At 49.4% G+C, this 21,016-nt stretch overlaps 1 protein-coding gene across 2 annotated transcripts in view; it reads left to right on the top strand.

The window, feature by feature from the left end:
* The first annotated feature begins 101 nt into the window (after positions 1-101).
* The window catches only part of LOC116944015 (neuropilin-2), a 41,289-nt gene continuing 20,374 nt past the window's right edge, over positions 102-21,016 (top strand). For both annotated transcript variants that reach the window (XM_076067990.1, XM_076067989.1), the window contains exons 1-10: positions 102-502; positions 1,283-1,457; positions 12,008-12,189; positions 12,589-12,831; positions 13,222-13,377; positions 14,113-14,282; positions 15,121-15,276; positions 17,100-17,244; positions 18,847-19,022; positions 19,921-20,130. In XM_076067990.1, the coding sequence (XP_075924105.1) occupies positions 421-502; positions 1,283-1,457; positions 12,008-12,189; positions 12,589-12,831; positions 13,222-13,377; positions 14,113-14,282; positions 15,121-15,276; positions 17,100-17,244; positions 18,847-19,022; positions 19,921-20,130 (1,695 nt within the window). In that variant the 5' untranslated portion in view covers positions 102-420. The remainder of the gene's footprint in view (positions 503-1,282; positions 1,458-12,007; positions 12,190-12,588; positions 12,832-13,221; positions 13,378-14,112; positions 14,283-15,120; positions 15,277-17,099; positions 17,245-18,846; positions 19,023-19,920; positions 20,131-21,016) is intronic.

Below are 21,016 nucleotides of genomic sequence, written 5' to 3'. Positions count from 1 at the left end.
GGAGGGTGGTGGTGATGCCACAGGTCTTGAGCAATCGTCACCATCCTCTTCCTCCAGCCCCGCCTCCCCTCTCATCGCTCCGCTCTGGGGAAGAGCGAATTCGCCTCTGAGTTTTCGTCAAAGGAGGAGCGCAGCTGGGAGAGGTTTGGGAGAGTTCGTCGAGGCGAGGCACTCTGAGCTGGGTTGTCTTGTCTCGCCTGGAGGCCCCGTCAGCTCCACGCTGCAAGCTGCGATCTCCACGGCGCCATCTGCTAGGACCCCCCCCCCCTCCCAGCTCCCTGTTACTGGGAACTGTCTCGGCCCCCCGCGCCAGACACAGGGGTCCTGCGCATTCCGCGCGCTCTGCGCCGAGGGCTTCTGTCCAAGGAACCTTTGGGGACCGTTCCCTACGTCTGGGCCGCGTTGGCGGGAGCGCTGGGAATGGCTGTGAGGTTTCGGAAGCTTCTGGCGGCCGCGATGGTGGCGGTCGCTTTTTCTGCTGTCGTGGCCACGGAGGATGAAGGTGAGAACAGGGGCCCGGTGGCAGCGGCGCGGCCCCCGGGGTGGGCCACGGATCGAGGCGGTGTCCTCCAGCCCAGCCGTGGCTGTCACGGAGACACCGACTCTGCCTGCACCTGCAGCGCCCCACCTGCCCCCCTCGTGCCGCGACAACGCGGAGTTCACGCGGTCGTGATGTTGGTATCCTCCCTTAGTGGGGAGCGGTGGCGCACAGCGCTACGAACCCGATGACCCGAGTTGGACTCACGACCAAACGAGTATTTGGTCCGATGTGTAAACATCGCCACTGGGGAGACAAAGGCGGCCAGGCGTGGTGCTGGCCACCCACCCCCTCGTGTTCCGTGCGGACTTTCATCGGTGCTCCCTCACTGCCCTAACAGGCTGTAAAGGCTTTAAGGGGGAGGGGGGGGATTTGTCCATTCTGAATGGCTGGTGTCCATCCAGAATGAGTGGAGCTGGTGTGCAGATGAGCGGTGTTTGGGTCCATCCAGAATTACCAGTGTCCATCAAAATTGTATGACTCGTAGTGCAGTAAATGTAGTCCTAGAATTCTGGATTGGATGCGTTCTAGCTATGTCACATACCAATTGGTACGTGCGCATTATGTGGACATATATCTAGTGGCTTATTTGATCTGAATTGCTGTGATGCTGTTATCCAAGAGACGCCCGTGACACGGACACCGCAGCCGCCACCAATGTGGAAGTCGTGGGAGGCGCTCTCGGCCCCAGTTTGGAAATGGCTGAAGCTTGATTTGTTCTCTGCCCGCGTGTGCCCGAGACAGCTTGTGGGGGCAAGTTGTCAGCCGGTACCCCAGGGTACATCACGTCCCCCGGATACCCCAAGGATTACCCGCCACACTTGGTGTGCCGGTGGGAGGTACAGGCCCCGCAACGCGACCAGCGCATTTCAGTCACCTTCAACCCACACTTTGATGTGGAGAAGACTTCGGAATGTCGGTAGGTGTCCATCATTACAACATACTCCGCCTGTGAACGAACTCTGGTGTAAGTTGAACCCGAGTGGTTTACAATGGAGGCCGAACTGAGTGCAAAGAGTTTTTAGAAGAGGGTGCTGCATTGGGATGTTTGACCAATGCTTTATTTCGATGTTGACGTGCGGCATATGCTTTGCTTACGTTAACATGAACGAACATGAGCAGACACCACACCTCGCCATCTTTGTATTCTTTTATACAGCCTGTCAGCCACACGACCGATTGGGAGTGCAACGTAGTAGCTTTGGTTTATATAATACAAGCAAATTCGACTGGTTTTGACATTGTCTCATCAGCTATTTCAGGCTTTCTTGAACCAAGGCTGGTGAACTGCCAGATGTGTATGGGCAATGACTCTTTTCTTGTTAGACGGATCATAGTATGACACAAATCTATGCCGAGCACAATACAATAATAGAATCATTCACGCCTTTCAGGAGGGAATGAGCAGACAATTGTTTTCTTTTGCATCTTGCGTTCTGCACAACAAGACACGTGTGGATCAGTTTGCGTTGCCTTCCGGTTGGTGATGGAGTTAGTTGTGCACGCTCTGCCGCATGTTGTCCCCCATCTCATTGCGAGTACAGAATTTACTGTCGCACTCCGAGCTGGAGGTGTTTTGTGCGTCGGTGAAACCACCTGCCACTGGGCATTCAGTGTCTAGACGTGTGTACGTTTAGTGTCTAGATGCGTGCACGTTCAGTGTCTAGATTCATGTACGTTCAGTGTCTAGACTCGTGCACGTTCAGTGTCTAGACTCGTGCACGTTTAGTGTCTAGACGCGTGTACATTCAGTGTCTAGACTCGTGCACGTTCAGTGTCTAGACGCGTGCACGATCAGTGTCTAGACGCGTGCACGTTCAGTGTCTAGACGCGTGCACGTTCAGTGTCTAGACGCGTGCACATTCAGTGTCTAGACGCGTACACGTTCAGTGTCTAGACGCGTGCACGTTCAGTGTCTAGACGCGTGCACGTTCAGTGTCTAGACGCGTGCACGTTCAGTGTCTAGACGCGTGCACGTTCAGTGTCTAGACGCGTGCACGTTCAATGTCTAGACGCGTGCACGTTCAGTGTCTAGACGTGTGCACGTTCAGTGTCTAGACGCGTGCACGTTCAGTGTCTAGACGCGTGCACGTTCAGTGTCTAGACGCGTGCACGTTCAGTGTCTAGACGCGTGTACGTTATGTGTCTAGACGCGTGTATGTTCAGTGTCTAGACGCGTGTACGTTCAGTGTCTAGACGTGTGCACGTTCAGTGTCTAGACGTGTGCACGTTCAGTGTCTAGACGCGTGCATGTTCAGTGTCTAGACGCGTGCACGTTCAGTGTCTAGACGCGTGTATGTTCAGTGTCTAAACGCGTGTATGTTCAGTGTCTAGACGCATGTCTGTTCAGTGTCTAGACGCGTGTATGTTCAGTGTCTAGACGCGTGTATGTTCAGTGTCTAAACGCGTGTATGTTCAGTGTCTAGACGCATGTACGTTCAGTGTCTAGACGCGTGTATGTTCAGTGTCTAGACGCGTGTATGTTCAGTGTCTAGACATGTGTACGTTCAGTGTCTAGACTCGCGTGCGTTCAGTGTCTAGACGCGTGCGCGTTCAGTGTCTAGACGCGTGCACGTTCAGTGTCTAGACGCGAGCAGGTTCAGTGTCTAGACGCGAGCACGTTCAGTATCTAGACGCGTGCACATTCAGTATCTAGACGCGTGCACGTTCAGTGTCTAGACGCGTGCATGTTCAGTGTATAGACGTATGCACGTTCAGTGTCTAGACGCGTGTATGTTCAGTGTCTAAACGCGTGTATGTTCAGTGTCTAGACGCATGTATGTTCAGTGTCTAGACGCGTGTATGTTCAGTGTCTAAACGCGTGTACGTTCAGTGTCTAGACGCATGTATGTTCAGTGTCTAGACACGTGTACGTTCAGTGTCTAGACTCGCGTGCGTTCAGTGTCTAGACGCGTGCACGTTCAGTGTCTAGATGCGTGCACGTTCAATGTCTAGATGCGTGTACGTTCAGTGTCTAGATGCGTGCACGTTCAATGTCTAGATGCGTGTATGTTCAAAGTCTAGACGCGTGCATGTTCAGTGTCTAGACGCGTGTACGTTCAGTGTCTAGACTCGTGTGCGTTCAGTGTCTAGACGCGTGCACGTTCAGTGTCTAGACTTGTGCACGTTCAGTGTCTAGACTCGTGCACGTTCAGTGTCTAGATGCGTGTACGTTCAGTGTCTAGATGCGTGCACGTTCAATGTCTAGATGCGTGTATGTTCAGAGTCTAGACGCGTGCACGTTCAGTGTCTAGACGCGTGTACGTTCAGTGTCTAGACGTTTGTACGTTCAGTGTCTAGACGCGTGCACGTTCAGTGTCTAGACTCGTGTGCGTTCAGTGTCTAGACGCGTGCACGTTCAGTGTCTAGACTCGTGTGCGTTCAGTGTCTAGACGCGTGTACGTTCAGTGTCTAGACTTGTGTACGTTCAGTGTCTAGACGCGTGCATGTTCAGTGTCTAGACTCGTGCACGTTCAGTGTCTAGACGCGTGTGCATTCAGTGTCTAGACGCGTGTACGTTCAGTGTCTAGACACTTGTACGTTCGGTGTCTAGACTCGTGCACGTTCAGTGTCTAGACTCGTGTGCGTTCAGTGTCTAGACGCGTGCACGTTCAGTGTCTAGACTCGTGTGCGTTCAGTGTCTAGACGCGTGTCTGACCAGCTAGTTGTGCTTCAGGCTTGTTCCATCTGGGCCGACCCTCTAGCTGCTACCATAGGCGTACACCAGGCTCAACATCCCTGGTGAGTCGGTACAGTCAGCAGCTGCCAACACCGAACCCATTGCAGCGGTTAACTAACCCGGAACACTCAGCTTGTCTGAGGCTGGGCATGTGGAACCCCTGGTGGAGGAAATTCCACCAAAAGGGTCTTTAGACCTTCCACTGCAACCAGGACCATCTCCAGTCGTTTTGACTATGTCTTGCCACTGGGTACAGATGGGGCTGGTCGAGAGAGTGAGGTTGACACTGCGCAAATCACCCTCACTTAAATACAAGTGCTCTGCACAAGTCATGGCACTTTTTACCATCGTCATTATCCAAGTCCTGTGGCGATGGGTGAGCAACGACGAAGCAGGCACGGATATTCTGGAAGCTGTAGCTGCAATCCTGCCCACAGGTGGCTCAGAATATTGGCCATTCCCTCACTGGACCGAAGCAGCAGTGAAGTCCGGCATGACCCTGAGTGACTGAGCAGCCATTTTCAGGATTACACTGCTCACCTCCGTAGTGAGGAAAGGGTTAGAAAAGGTACCCTAAACATTGCCTGCTTCAAAACATCCTGGCCATCCTACCGCAGCTGGTGGGATCCCATACCTGCGGTCAAAAAACAAATAAAATGAAAAAGACCAAAGTGATACCACTCACTGTTGGTGCCTGGAATGTGCGCACTTTGATGGACACATCCGGATCAAAAAGACCTGAGAGACGCACTGCCCTCGTGGGCAGAGAGCTATCCAGATATAATGTGGATGTTGCTGCCCTTGGTGAGACCCGACTGGCCAATACTGGACAGGTGACTGAAGTGGGTGCAGGTTACACATTCTTCTGGAGCAGACGAGGCCAGGAGGAGAGAGGTGATGCTGGTGTTGGTTTTGCAGTAAAAAAAAACACCTAGTCAACCAACTGGCAAGCCTACCCAAAGGTATAAATGACCGTTTAATGACCTTAAAGCTCCACCTATTGGGTAAAAAGGAGGCCACCATCATCAGTGCCTATGCCTCTACCATGACCAACTCTGACGAGATCAAAACCAAGTTTTATAATGACCTGGAAGTCATTATTGTTGCCACAGCCAGCTCTGACAAACTCCTGATACTTGGTGACTTCAATGCCAGAGTTGGAAGTGACCATAAATCATGGAATGGAGTCATAGGTGCACATGGCATTGGAAAATGTAACAGCAACGGCCTTCTGCTGCTGAAAACATGCTCTGAATTTGACCTGCTCATCACCAACACGATATTCCAACTACCAAAGCGCAAGAAAACGTCATGGATGCATCCTCGTTCACACCATTGGCACTTGATTGACTCCGTCATCGTGAGGAGGAGCGACCGGCACGATGTCAGGGTGGACCAAGGCAATGTGTGGTGCTGAATGTTGGACTGACCATTTTCTCATCGTCTCCAAACTTAACATCTGGATTAAGCTTCCAAGACACCCACAAGGAAAAAGACGTCTCAAGCGTCTTAACATCACTCGCCTACAACAGGAACACACCAGACTGGCCTTTGTTGAGGCTCTAGACCATCACCTGGAGTCTTTAAGCTTCGAGCATGCAGACGCTGATTCAGACTGGACTGCCCTCAAGACCATGCTGCATTCTACAGCCCTTGAATCACGTGGTGTTCCCCATACGTACACATCAAGATTGGTTTGATGAGAATGATGCAGAAATCCAAGCACTCCTTGACAAAAAACATCGCCTGCATAAAGCATATCTGCATGACAGCAGCTCAAGCTTAAATACAACTGCCTTCCTCAACATTCGAAGGGTTGTCCAGCAGAGACTCAGAGTCATGCAAGACACCTGGCTGTATGCAAAAGCTGTGGAGATTCAGTCCTACGCTGAGAGTAACAACACCAAGTGCCTCTATGATGCACTCAAGCAGGTCTATGGTCCGCAACACTCAGGAACTTCACCTCTCCTGAATGCAGATGGAACAACACTCCTCACGGAGAAGGACGAAATACTTGCAAGGTGGGCTGAACACTTCAGCGCAGTCCTCAACCAGCCATCATGGATAAATGAGGAGGCAATTGTGAGACTGCCTCAAGTTGAAATAAACCAGTCCCTTGCTGTTCTACCATCCATTGAGGAAACCAGCAAAGCCATAAGCCTCATCTCATCAGGCAAAGCTCCAGGGTCCGATGCCATTCCAGTGGAAATCTACAAGGCTGGAGGGCCTCGCTTAGTCGAGAAACTGACCGACCTCTTCCAGTCTCTGTGGAAATTAGAAGCCGTTCCCCAGGAGTTCAAGGATGCCTCTATAATCCATCTCTATAAGAGGAAAGGCAATCGACAAGCCTGCGACAACCATAGAGGCATCTCCATACTATCAATCGCTGGCAAAATATTGGCAAGAATCCTTCTGAACCACCTAATTGTCCACCTAGACCAGGGTCTGCTACCTGAAAGTCAGCGTGGTTTCAGAAAGACCGCGGAATCACTGACGTGGTATTTACTGCCCGGCAGTTACAGGAGAAATGCCAAGAACAAAATGCTGATCTATGTATGGCTTTCATTGATCTAACAAAAGCATTCGACACAGTCAGCCGGGAGGGCCTATGGCAGATCATGGCCAAATATGGGTGTCCAGACAAGTTCATTGGCATCGTGCGCAAACTCCATGATGGCATGATGGCCAGCGTCAGAGATCAGCAAGAACTCTCTGATCCGTTCCCAATCACAAACGGGGTGAAGCAAGGCTGCATTTTAGCACCAACGCTCTTCAGCATGGTGTTGTCTGCCATGCTGCAAGACTCATTCCAGAACCACAACACTGGGATTAGCTACATCTACCGTTTTGACGGTGGGCTATTCAATCTGCGGAGGATGCAAGCCAAAACTAGAGTGGAGGAAGTCACTGTTCGATAACTTTTGTTTACTGATTACTGTGCTCTGGCTGCTGGCTAAAATTAAGATCTACAGGACAGTATGGACCACTTCTCCTCAGCTTGTAACAACTTTGGCCCAATAATCAACACAAAGAAGACTGAAGTCCTATACCAACATGCTCCTGGGAAAGCCTACACTGAGCCCCCCACCATCTTTGTGAATGGGCAAAAGCTTTCAGCCGTTGACAAGTTTACTTACCTTGGTAGTACTCTGTCTCGCGCTGTGCACATAGATGATGAAGTTAACATCAGGATTGTCAAGGCCAGTGCAGCCTTTGGACGTCTACGTGACTTGGTATGGGAAAGAACTGGCATCAAGCAGGAGACAAAACTGAAGGTCTACCAGGCTGTTGTCTTACCAACTCTTCTGTATGGGTGCGAAGCCTGGACAGTCTACCTGCGCCATGCCAAGAAATTGAACCATCTTCACTTGAGCTATCTGAGGAAACTGCCGAGGATCAAGTGGCAAGACAGAATCCCTGACTCGGAAGTCCTCAGCAAGGCCAATATCCCCAGCATCCACACCTTGCTTGCGAAGGAACAGCTTAGATGGACTGGTCACGTGACCAGAATGCCCTGTGCGAGACTGCCAAAACAAGTCTTCTTTGGCGAGCTGAAGAATGGCAAGCGAGCGCAAGGTGGCCCCAAAAAGCGCTACAAGGACACCGTTAAAGCTTCCTTGAAGAGCTTTGGGTTCGACCTGAAAAGCTGGGAACCCCCTAGCTCAGGAACGACCTGCCTGGAGAAGAGAAGTACAGGATGGTGCAGTCCTCTGTGAGAGCAGGAGAAGCTCCTGTGCTATCTTGAGGAGGCAGCAGCGTAAATCTACCAAGGCAGGACTTGTGGCTGCACATCAGAGCTCGATGTCCTCCCTGACCTGTCCAGTGTTGCCACAGAGAATTCCGGGCTCGGATTGGCCTGTTCAGCCATCTGCGCACTCATCAAACCCCAACAAGATGACAAACGTGCCATGGTCATCATCAACTATGATGGACGAACAAGAAGAAGGCACGTGTACGTTCAGTATCTAGACGCGTGTACGTTCAGTGTCTAGACGCGTGTACGTTCAGTGTCTAGACGCTTGTACGTTCAGTGTCTAGACGCGTGTATGTTCAGTGTCTAGACGCGTGTACGTTCAGTGTCTAGACGCGTGTACATTCAGTGTCTAGACGCGTGTACGTTCAGTGTCTAGACGTTTGTACGTTCAGTGTCTAGACTCGTGTATGTTCAGTGTCTAGACGCGTGTACGTTCAGTGTCTAGACGCGTGCACGTTCAGTGTCTAGACTCGTGTGCGTTCAGTGTCTAGATGCTTGCACATTCAGTATCTAGACTCGTGTACGTTCAGTGTCTAGACTTGTGTACGTTCAGTGTCTAGACGTTTGTACGTTCAGTGTCTAGACGCGTGTACGTTCAGTGTCTAGGCGCGTGTACGTTCAGTGTCTAGACGCGTGTACGTTCAGTGTCTGGACGTTTGTACGTTCAGTGTCTAGACGCTTGTACGTTCAGTGTCTAGACGCGTGTACGTTCAGTCTCTAGACGCGTGTACGTTCAGTGTCTAGACGCGTGTACGTTCAGTGTCTAGACGTTTGTACGTTCAGTGTCTAGACTAGTGTATGTTCAGTGTCTAGACGCGTGTACGTTCAGTGTCTAGACGCGTGCACGTTCAGTGTCTAGACGCTTGCACATTCAGTATCTAGACTCGTGTACGTTCAGTGTCTAGACTTGTGCGCGTTCAGTGTCTAGACGCGTGTACGTTCAGTGTCTAGACGTTTGTATGTTCAGTGTCTAGACGCGTGTGCGTTCAGTGTCTAGACTCGTGTGCGTTCAGTGTCTAGACGCTTGTACGTTCAGTGTCTAGACGCGTGTACGTTCAGTGTCTAGACGCGTGTACGTTCAGTGTCTACATGCGTGTACGTTCAGTGTCTATACGCTTGTACGTTCAGTGTCTAGACGCGTGTACGTTCAGTGTCTAGACTCGTGTGCGTTCAGTGTCTAGACGCTTGTACGTTCAGTGTCTAGACGCATGTACGTTCAGTGTCTAGACGCTTGTACGTTCAGTGTCTACATGCGTGTACGTTCAGTGTCTATACGCTTGTACGTTCAGTGTCTAGACGCGTGTACGTTCAGTGTCTAGACGCGTGTACGTTCAGTGTCTAGACGCGTGTATGTTCAGTGTCTAGACTTGTGTACGTTCAGTGTCTGGACGCGTGTATGTTCCGTGTCTAGACGCGTGTACGTTCAGTGTCTAGATGCGTGTACGTTCAGTGTCTAGACGCGTGTACATTCAGTGTCTAGACGCTTGTATGTTCAGTATCTAGACGCTTGTACGTTCAGTGTGTAGACGCGTGTACGTTCAGTATTTAGACGCGTGTACGTTCAGTGTCTAGACACGTGTACGTTCAGTGTCTAGACGCGTGTACGTTCAGTGTCTAGACGCGTGTACGTTCAGTGTCTAGATGCGTGTACGTTCAGTGTCTGGACGTTTGTACGTTCAGTGTCTAGACGCTTGTACGTTCAGTGTCTAGACGCGTGTACGTTCAGTCTCTAGACGCGTGTACGTTCAGTGTCTAGACGCGTGTACGTTCAGTGTCTAGACGTTTGTACGTTCAGTGTCTAGACTAGTGTATGTTCAGTGTCTAGACGCGTGTACGTTCAGTGTCTAGACGCGTGCACGTTCAGTGTCTAGACGCTTGCACATTCAGTATCTAGACTCGTGTACGTTCAGTGTCTAGACTTGTGCGCGTTCAGTGTCTAGACGCGTGTACGTTCCGTGTCTAGACGCGTGTACGTTCAGTGTCTAGATGCGTGTACGTTCAGTGTCTAGACGCGTGTACATTCAGTGTCTAGACGCTTGTATGTTCAGTATCTAGACGCTTGTACGTTCAGTGTGTAGACGCGTGTACGTTCAGTATTTAGACGCGTGTACGTTCAGTGTCTAGACACGTGTACGTTCAGTGTCTAGACGCGTGTACGTTCAGTGTCTAGACGCGTGTACGTTCAGTGTCTAGATGCGTGTACGTTCAGTGTCTAGACGCATGTACGTTCAGTGTCTAGATGCGTGTACGTTCAGTGTCTAGACGCGTGTACATTCAGTGTCTAGACACGTGTATGTTCAGTATCTAGACGCTTGTACGTTCAGTGTCTAGACGCGTGTACGTTCAGTATTTAGACGCGTGTACGTTCAGTGTCTAGATGCGTGTATGTTCAGTGTCTAGACGCGTGTACGTTCAGTGTCTAGACGCGTGTACGTTCAGTGTCTAGACGCGTGTACGTTCAGTGTCTAGACGCGTGTATGTTCAGTGTCTAGACTCGTGTATGTTCAGTGTCTGGACGCGTGTACGTTCAGTGTCTAGACTCGTGTATGTTCAGTGTCTATACGCGTGTACGTTCAGTGTCTAGACGCGTGTACGTTCAGTGTCTAGACTCGTGTACGTTCAGTGTCTAGACTCGTGTATGTTCAGTGTCTAGACGCGTGTACGTTCAGTGTCTAGACTCGTGTATGTTCAGTGTCTAGACGCGTGTAGTCCAGTGTCTAGACGCGTGTACGTTCAGTGTCTAGACTCGTGTACGTTCAGTGTCTGGACGCGTGTACGTTCAGTGTCTAGACTCATGTATGTTCAGTGTCTAGACGCGTGTATGTTCAGTGTCTAGGCGCGTGTACGTTCAGTGTCTAGACACTTGTACGTTCAGTGTCTGCACGCGTGCACGCTTCACCTCCACACGCATGCACGTTTCACTGTCTAAAGATGGGACCGCTGCGTTTAAATGCCCCGGCAGCTGTACTTCACTCGACCGCTACCGTTTTACTCCAATGGAAACTCTGTGAAGCAGTCCCAAAACCATTACAGTGTCACTGTCCTTGGAGTAAAAACCCATACATACCTGTCAACCCCTAATCTCATTGCCTACCTTATTACAGACCAATTCATAACTCATTGGTCACCTCGTGCCTTTGTAAATCTCAACGTTCATCCTACAAAGTCCCATCACAAGGGAGAAACACAAACAAATAGGCAAAAAAATGTTGAAACAGTTGTACGTAGGGACCTAAAAACTAAATTTCCCTGTACAAGAATGGGGTAAACCGTATGACAGATATGCAAACAGGCAAAACTCTCGCTCAGACACGGATGGAGCTGCTGCAGTGTGGAACGATCTATGGACACTCAAACACTTAGAGCTGGAGAAGCACGTTCTGTACAAACCAGTGTTGCAAAGCATTTAATTACACTGTGTAACGAAAAAAAATGTTTTGTTCCTGGGTAGTGTTATTTCCTAATTGCTTATGCCTCAAAAGTACAGAAAATGGCTATTATTCCCAACAAACGTTGCTTTTGTGTGGGTAATAATAGCCATTTTCTATCTTTTTTAGGCATAAGCAATTTAAAAATAACACTTAGTACCCAGGAACAAAAATTGTGTTACATAGTGTTATTCATGATTATTTACATGTTTGACGGGACGTGATATTGAATGTGTAAATACATGCTACAGAAGTAATAGATTTAAAATGTTTGTGCACGCGCCATTACACATATGCTGTGCGTGTTTCAATCGACACCCTGGACACCCTTGTAAATGAGAGGTTCCATCTCCAGAATTATTCAGGTGAAATACTCAAATACGATGTGAGAAAATGATTGCAGTTGATGTTACTGCGAGCAACGTAGTATAAACTGCTGTCGACACTGCTGATTAACTTAATTTTCTAGGTCGATCCACGCCGAACTGGCACTCGGCTTACCCGTGTTTGAGTTGTCAGCCTCGTAACGTGGTTGTCTGCGTGAACTGAAATCCCAGCTCCATGGCCTTATCATCCACAAAGCCCTGGCATCGCACGTTGTCCTCTAGGTTTGACTACGTGGAGGTCCGGGACGGGCGAGACACCAACGCAGAAGTTCTGGGCAAGTTCTGCGGGAACATCCCCCCCTCGGCACTCGTCTCCTCGGGCCCGGTGCTCTACATCCACTTCCAGTCGGATTATTCCACCCAGGGCGCTGGCTTCTCACTGAGATTCGAGATACAGGCCACAGGTGGGGCATGACACAAGCCCTCATGCCCACACGCAGACACCACGGACAGTTTTAATCCCTGCTCGATTTGGGAATGTTTTCCTATCGTCTCTTTTCCCAAAAGCTCTTCTAATAAACTTTGCACAGTTTAAGAAATGTGTTTAAATTCTTGATCCATAATTAATATATGGTTTAGGCGACATTGATCAGACTAAATTTGTATCGTTAAGACCCTCCATCACCTGGCACAGACACAATAATCTAATTGGCAGGTATACCAACATTTATTGCGCGAATTGTTGTTTCAGCTCACTTTGACAGTGCTGTTTGCTGCTGGCCGCTTGACATTGGGCCTTTGCTCAGCAACTGTGTTAAAAAAACAGTCACATCCGTTTACCCGTTGTCTTTCCTTTTTCGCAGATGAATGCTCGCACATGTTCACAGCTCCTAATGGCTCGTTGCAGTCTCCGGGCTTCCCTGAGCCCTACAAGCACAATCTGGAGTGCACCTACATCATCAAGGCCTCCGTGCCTCGCTCTGAGATTGTTCTGAAGTTCCACACATTCCTGCTGGAGGGAGACCAGCCTGGCACGGCTGGGATACCAGTGGATGCCACGGAGTGTCGCTACGATCGCCTGGAGATCTGGGATGGGCCCCCACGTGGTGGGTGTGTGTCTGCGTGCGTGTCTTTGTTATGGTGCTTGCTAACTGCATGTGCCCCAAAAGTCTGTCAAAGCTACAGATGGATCTTTGTCTATGTGTGTGGGGAGCCGTGGCGTAGCGTTTGTCTCAGATGAGATCCTCTCTGTGGGGAAGTCTACAGTGGTTCTATGGATGGACATGTCCCAGCCATATGAATGTGGAATGTCCGCCAATGGCTCAGGGCTGTACACAGGAGATGAGCACATTCCTTAATACTTATTTGCCCAACCTAATTTTGACTCCTGTTCTCATGTTGAACAGTGCCAACTCACTCTTCACTTGAATGAATGCCTGTCATGTGCGGTACTGGCTGTGGGTGGGTGACCTCCTCGTGTGTGTGGCTGTGTGTAGGGGGCCCCCTGCTGGGCCGGTTCTGTGGAGCAATGTCTCCTGGCGAAGTGCGGGCCTTCTCGGGAATCCTGTCTCTCTCCTTCTACACCGATGGAGGAATCGCACTTGACGGGTTTTGGGCGACATACCGGGTCATCCCGCGGCGTATCATCGAGTGTGAGTGTCACAAGCGTGGAGCAGTATGCTGCGTTTCAATGCTCGTTCGTTTCAGCTTTATTGTTGACTGTTGCTGCCATTGCAACAATACAATTCTCAAATGATCTTTAGCATCGTTGTGGATAATATAAGTAGCAATATAAATATGCAGACAATATGCTCCCTTTAAACATCTGTTCCTCTACGTTAATATGAAAGTATTTTTACACAGCCTTCTGGGAGTACATAACTTCATCGTTGTTTCAAGCAAGCTGAATCTGCTGGTGACCCTCAACTGCTTTGTAATCATTTGCACAGTCCATGCTGATGATACCAACAACATCAGAAAATGTCACCAAGCTTGCACTTCTCATACAGAATTGCTCTGTGTTGGTATACATCTCCTGGCTATGTGAATTGGCATAAGTCCATGTCAGTGATTTCCCGCTCAAATAAGTGAGCATTGAGGCAGTGCTCATCTCCCGTTTACAGCCCTGAGCTAGTGGTGGAAATTCCACATTCCTATGGAAGGGATGAATCTCTCTTGAAGGCATCCACTGTTGACTTCCCCACAAAGTGGTACTGATTTTATCCACACTTAAGGGACCATGGGCTGAGTCAACCCCAACCAGGGTTTGACCCTTCAACCTTCCAATTGTGAACTGCTCGCTCTAGCGCTGAGCCACCCGGTAATAGCACGTTCGCTGCCCTGCCGATCGCGCAGCTGATGAGGGCGTCCCTGTCCGCTCTGTTCAGCCGTGCAGTGTAACCAGCCGCTGGGCATGGAGTCGGGCAAGGTGGAGGTCGACCGCATCGTAGCCTCCTCGACGCACAGCAGCAGAATGTGGCAGCCTTGGCAGGCTCGCCTGCACAACCCCATCAATGGGTGGACGCCCAGCAGAGATGATCCGCGGGAGTGGATACAGGTGCGAGAGGGTGCGCAATGCGGGTTCTGCCGTGGCTCATTTACGCGCGGTCGAATGCAACGTCTGCTTCAAAGAGGGTTGGTGGATCACACAAATTATTGAAACTCCCAACCCAAGGGTGTTGGGGTTGCCATCTCCCGGCTTTCAAGTTTACGGCAGTAAAGCATGCGGATTCCTTTCTGTCTTTACGAAGATTGAGTGTTACCCCCCTCGAACATGTCGGTTTTCTCCAGGGACTCCGGTTTCTTCCCACATGTAGGAACATTCATTAATGGAGACGGCCAAACATCTCAGTATATAACCACAGAGCTTGGGCAATTGTTGAAGGATCAGCGTGGCAAATGTGAATGTACAACTGGCATGGTAGCCTTAGTCACTGCATGATACAATTGCCCTTGTTCCACAGTTAAAAAGTAAAGATGGAGCCCTGCAATTGCTCACTCATGCCAACGCTGCTGGAAGGGCATCCACTCGATGGCGCTCTAGAGAGTGTTTGGTCTACTCTTCTATGCTGACCAAACGTCTTGGAAGAGATGGCAGTGGGGGGATTTGAGAAACTTGCTGTCTTGAGATCAAGTTGGCAACCTCTGGATTGAAATCCAGGTGTGCTCACCATTACACTGCTGTGGCTGCTCCCTTGATTTCTTAGTTGAAAAGTTAAACTGTGATGCTTTTTGCTCTAGAGATTGGTGTACGTGTGTTAAACTGTTTTTAACCGTTTATTTATTTTACAGTTATATTCATGTGGTTACCGGGAATGCAAAAATCCCTACTTCCAAGTCGCCTGCTGAATGGAGAGTTTACTGCACTGACATTTAACCTTGCACTGTCGTTACAGGTGGATCTGGGGTCATTGAAGCTGTTGAGTGGCGTGGCTACACAGGGGGCCGTGTCGCATGAATCACAGATTGGCTACTTTGTCAGCTCCTTTCGACTGGAGGTCAGCAGCTTGGGAGCTGACTGGACAGTGCTCAGAGGGAGCAGAGCCGTGAAGGTACGCAGCGCCACGCCACCCCACGTCACATCACTGCACGGCATACCCTGCGGGCACACCAGACAACACCACTCCACACGTAACACCCCACGATACACCCCCACGGCACACCACAAGGCACACCGCATGGAACACCCTGCGGCACATTAGGCAACACTCCATACATAAGACTCCACGGCACACCCCCACAGCACACCGCATGGCACACCCTGTAGCGCACCCTGCGGCACACCGCATGGCACACCGCATGGCACACCCCACGGCACACCCCCACAGCACACCACATGGCACACCGCATGGCACACCCCACGGCACACCCCCACAGCACACCACATGGCACACCGCATGGCACACCCTGCAGTAAACCTTTCGGCACACCTTACAGTATGCAAGGAGGCACATCGCTTGCTACATTGTATCACACCGCATGGCACATTCTACAACACACTACATGGCACATCACACAGCACCGGATATGATTCAACATGAAGCATTCAGGGTCGTTGATAATCCAGATCTCACTGAGTCACTCTAGTCAACTGCTTTCCATCAGTGAGTTGCCTCATCACTCTTCTATTGCTGCTAGCAAGGTTACTGTTTCCTTGAACAACACATTTATTGATAGAAAATACATTCTTCAAAAAAAATATTTTTAACATGAGAAATATATATCTACCTTTTAAAAAATCTGTCTTTTGAATGAGTTAGTTTAGCGTGCAAACGAGGTCGTGAAGACCTCTTATACTGGTAGGAACGAAGTTGTAAACTGAGTGTACCAGCCTGCAATAGATTAATGTGTCCGTCCGTCCCCTTTCAATACTTTAACGAAGTGAAATTTTGTGCTGTTGGGTGTAAAATCAGCAATAGACAGCGCAGAGACTTGTCCTACCAGCCCACCCTGCAGGGACCTGTTTTCCACCTTATAAAAATTGCTCGACTGCGTTCTGTTCTTCCATCCTCTGACGCAGAGTGGCTGGTACATGCATTTGTATTTTCGCGGATTGACACCTCGTTGTTTTGGGTTCAGAGTGTGGTCCTTGGTAGCATCCAGGGTGATCACTCGCACCCCATGGCTGCGAGAACTCATCTCATCTTCTGTGCTTGCATCGTTGCATTGGCTTCCCTGTGTCTTTAGTTGAGTGGTTGTAAGACCTTGCGAGGGCTTACTGCTCGCGGTGCCTATGCGCTAACCAGCGGTCACCCAACCACCGCTAGAGTTGGTACTACAGCCCATAACCCGGGCTGCCCGCAATCACAACGTTTCCGGCTGTGACTTCGCAAGCCCGGCACCATACAGTGACAAGTACAGTCACTACACATGTGTCGTGACATGGAATTGGTCACTACGTAGCATAGCGCTGGTTACTGGCAGAGAAGGGGATCTGCAGTTGCAGTAGCCCTGTCTGTCAGCAGGTCACGTGATAAACCAGAGAGAGGGATGTAGGGGAAAAGTTCCAGAGAGGGCACGTGAGGGAAGCTCGGGAAGCCGCTAGTAGGTTCCAGAAGGGGGGCGTGGCCGGGGCGGAGCCAGGCCACGCTGAGAGGATAAAATGGGATGTTGCCTGGAGTGGCATCCCATTGTGCTGCTGGAGTCTTGTCGTCGTCAACGTCCTCAATCGAAAACCAAGACGACGCAACAGCAGATAATTTTCTCACCTGATGACGGACGCTTGTGTTGCGACCGAAACGTCGTGTTTCTTTTATTATTTTTTCTATCTACGTGACTTTACCGAAAGAACCAGAGAGTATGTTTACAAATTGCTCCACAGACTATCTTTATGTATGAGTGAGTGATATGCGGACGTATGGTGGTGGTGGCACAGGCATTTGCTGGGAATGTGGACGCCACGTCTGTGGTGGAGAACCGACTGGCAGAGCCTGTGCTGACCCGCTTCGTTAGAATTCGTCCACAAACCTGGGAGGGAGGCATCGCCCTGAGGTTCGAACTGTATGGCTGCAGCCTGGCAGGTGAGCCGCCGTCAACACAGCCAAACGTGGCCAGAACTCACTGATACGGGCCCCAAGATACTGCTCGTCAGATTGAAGCTATGGCCTCTGTGAACTGTACCCAGCATTGGTTCTGGGATTCAGCAGCTCGGCGACTGTGTTAAATCACTTGTGCCAAATGTGATGTTACGTGGCTTCGTGAAGTAACTGCAAAAGTGGAGAATACACATCCTTGTATTTGTCTGCATGTATATAAAAAAATCAGTATTTTTTTGACATCCCATCAGCCACTGTGCCTTCTGGGAGTGCCTATAAACATCTGGCAATCCAGCAGCATTGATTTAAGCAAGCCTCACTGCTGATGAAGTACTTCATGTTGAAACCGGTCCAGCGGTTGCTTGTACCAATTAAGCTGTTTGAGTGTTTACTCCAGGGACAGTTGAATTGTTATGATTTTGGAATGGATATTGTTGCAGTAAATCGACAGCTGTGGAGTGAATTGAGAGGAGGCATCTAATAGTGTACGCACGTGGACAGGGGGTCCAGTGAGGCAATCGTCTTCTACTGTGGGGGGGAGAGCCACGTCGAGTTCTCTTGCATGAGGCACTGGTACACTCTAGTTGCACTGTCACATAGATCTGCAAGGAGAGTTGGAGACAGTTTTCATTTAAAGCGAGTCTGAGAGGCAGTGAAATAGACAGCGTCGACATAGTTGAGGGCAGGGAACAACATCTAGACAACCAACTTTCCTGCGGACCAATGGCGGAGCCAGGATTTTCAGGTAGTGGGGGGCCAACCCCTCCAGCAATCAAAAATGATAGGAGTTGTTAGTAAGTAAGGACTTTTCCCTTGCTTTTCATTCGACGCGTGTGCGGCGATGCCGCAGCCATCGATCGAGGGTCAAATTCGAACCGCGTCGTGTGATCAGCATCGTGCTCGCTGAAGGTGAATGCCTTCAGGGAAGTCGTGTACTGTATACGCAACTGCACACAATTCTGCGAGTCACTTATAACTGCTTTGCCGTTACTTATTGCCAATTATGGACTCAGACTATTGTCCTATCATCTCATATAGTTCCTGGCACGTAATAATATGCTACACAGTGGCAGTGAGGGTCGCAAAATGCCGATTTATTACTAATAAACCCCAATGATCCGATCGAAATTAGGTATTTCGATCGGATCATTGGGGGGGCATGTGCCACCCCCCCCCCCTCCACTGGCTCCGCCAGTGCTGCGGACCATCATCGACGTGCAGATCCCATTTCTGTATAATGCACAAAGTCCATAGTTGGTGTTGTGCATTAGTCTGTCAATGTGGATATTAAAATACATTTGAAAATCAATATATATTCCTGGCTAACTAAATTAACTGACATTTTCTAGAGGTATATAGTCACGGAGTGAGATTTAAATTGATTTCTTGTGGAGGACAGCCTTTTCTTCTTGCCCAAACTATAGCCGTTGAAATGTGAAAGAAGTTCTACGTATATAACATTGGCACCTGTGCCCATTGTCCAGCACCACGACTCATTACACGTGTAAATGGCGATCGGCTGTGATGCAAAAGTTAATTGATGTCGCCCTCTGCTGTTTGTGTCTCCACAACGCCACAACGGAGCAGACTTCCCCTGCTTAGAGACGCTGGGCGTGGGGCAGGGCCACGTGCCGGACAACGCTCTCTCGGCCTCGTCACAGTGGAGCCCTCCGTGGGGAGCCCACGCCGCTCGCCTGCTGGCCCCCCAACGAGGCTGGGCTCCGCACATGGCTGGGCTATTCTCATTTGACGAGTGGCTGCAGGTAGCGCTTTGAGCACTTGAACACACACCGCACGCGTGCGCGTGACACAGGGAGCCACCACTGAATGTGACAGCCAGAGGTGGCATGTTCGCTGTCTTTTGCAGCTATTCCAACCTGGCAGGCTGCCTTGATTTATACTGAAGGTGTATTAATAATGGATTTCACCATATTCACTACATAGGGAAACACAGTTAATCGCCACCCTCTATTGCGAACACTTGAGGCTTGGTGAGGCTTGCCTGGGTAAATAAGCATAGTCAAAATAATACTACTACACTTATGCTGTTGAGACTGCTCTTGAATAATTTTCTGAATCTCACGGTAATATATAGTGATAGAAAGAGCTTTGGTGGCTATGCTGCATGCCTGTAATCCAATAATGTGGAGGCGAGAGTTGGTGGATCACACAAATCTGTGAAATTTCTAACCTGTGGGTGTCGAGGTTTTCATTTTCCGGCTTGCCAGATTATGGCAGTGAAGCAAGTTTATTAATTTATATTCCTTCTGTACGGGTGTTGAGTGTTACCCCCTCGCACACATGTGTTACCCCCTCGCACACGTGTTACCTCCTCGTGTTGAGTGTTACCCCCTCGTGTTGAGTGTTACCCCCTCGCACACATGGGTTTTCTCAGGGTACTCCGTTTCCTCCCACATCTATTAGCAATTGTTAAAGGAGTTGGTTAAACATCACAAAGTAGGACCACAGAGCTTAGGCAATTGTTGTCGCTGATTCTGGCTCTTCCCGCTTCCCTGTGTTTTCCCACGCAGGGCTCTGTGCAAAAAACTTGCGACACGTTACACATCCTGAAGCGTGTTAAAATGGAACTTGAATGAATGATACTTTATACCATTATTATCTGGAAAATCTGCTTTGCTGTGATATTGCTGTGCATTTCAGGTGGACTTGGGCAGCCTGTTTACAGTGCGAGGGGTGATTCTTCAGGGAGTGCGTGGGGATCTGGTGAATCGGAGTGGGAATGATGATGCCAGTCAGGGCACTCAGGACAAGCCGGAGGGCCCCCTGTTTGTGAAGAAATTCCGCGTGGGATTCAGCGAAGACGGAGACACCTGGCACATGGTCACAGATGACGAGTCTTCGCAGCCCAAAGTGAGAACCCTAAGCTGCTAATTTGAATAAAAATTAGCCAAAACTATGCCTCTTTCCAGATCTGTTCCTCCACATAAACAAATAAGTGTTTTTCTTTTCGACATCCCATCTGCTACACAGCCTTCTGGGAGTAAATGTTTCAGCAGCATTGGTTTGATATAGGCACACTCTGAACAAGTTTTGACAGTAACTCATGAGCTGAGTCAGGCTTACTTGAACCAATGTTGGTGAACTGCCAGATGTTTATAGACAAGGACTCTCTCTGTTAGATATGGGTCTTGTTACAATGTAATTTATATTAATCAGTGTTCATTGTAGAGCATACAGTGAGGGAAAAAAGTATTTGATCCCCTGCTGATTTTGTACGTTTGCCCACTGACAAAGAAATGATCAGTCTATAATTTTAATGGTAAGTTTATTTGAACAGTGAGAGACAGAATAACAACAAAAAAATCCAGTTAAACGCATGTCAAAAATGTTATAAATTGATTGGCATTTTAGTGAGGGAAATAAGTATTTGACCCCCTCTCAATCAGAAAGATCTCTGGCTCCCAGGTGTCTTTTATACAGGTAACGAGCTGAGATTAGGAGCACACTCTTAAAGGGAGTGCTCCTAATCTCAGCTTATATAAAAGACACCTCTCCACAGAAGCAATCAATCAGATTCCAAACTCTCCACCATGGCCAAGACCAAAGAGCTCTCCAAGGATGTCAGGGACAAGATTGTAGACCTACACAAGGCTGGAATGGGCTACAAGACCATTGCCAAGCAGCTTAGTGAGAAGGTGACAACAGTTGGTGCGATTATTCGCAAATGGAAGAAACACAAAAGAACTGTCAATATCCCTCGGCCTGGGGCTCCATGCGAGATCTCACCTCGTGGAGT

This window comes from Petromyzon marinus, chromosome 19 (genome assembly GCF_048934315.1).
Source record: "Petromyzon marinus isolate PM22_M1 ecotype Great Lakes invasive population chromosome 19, UKy_Petmar_22M1.pri1.0, whole genome shotgun sequence".
NCBI classification, from domain to species: domain Eukaryota; kingdom Metazoa; phylum Chordata; class Hyperoartia; order Petromyzontiformes; family Petromyzontidae; genus Petromyzon; species Petromyzon marinus.
This window is presented reverse-complemented; position numbering and strand designations above follow the sequence as displayed.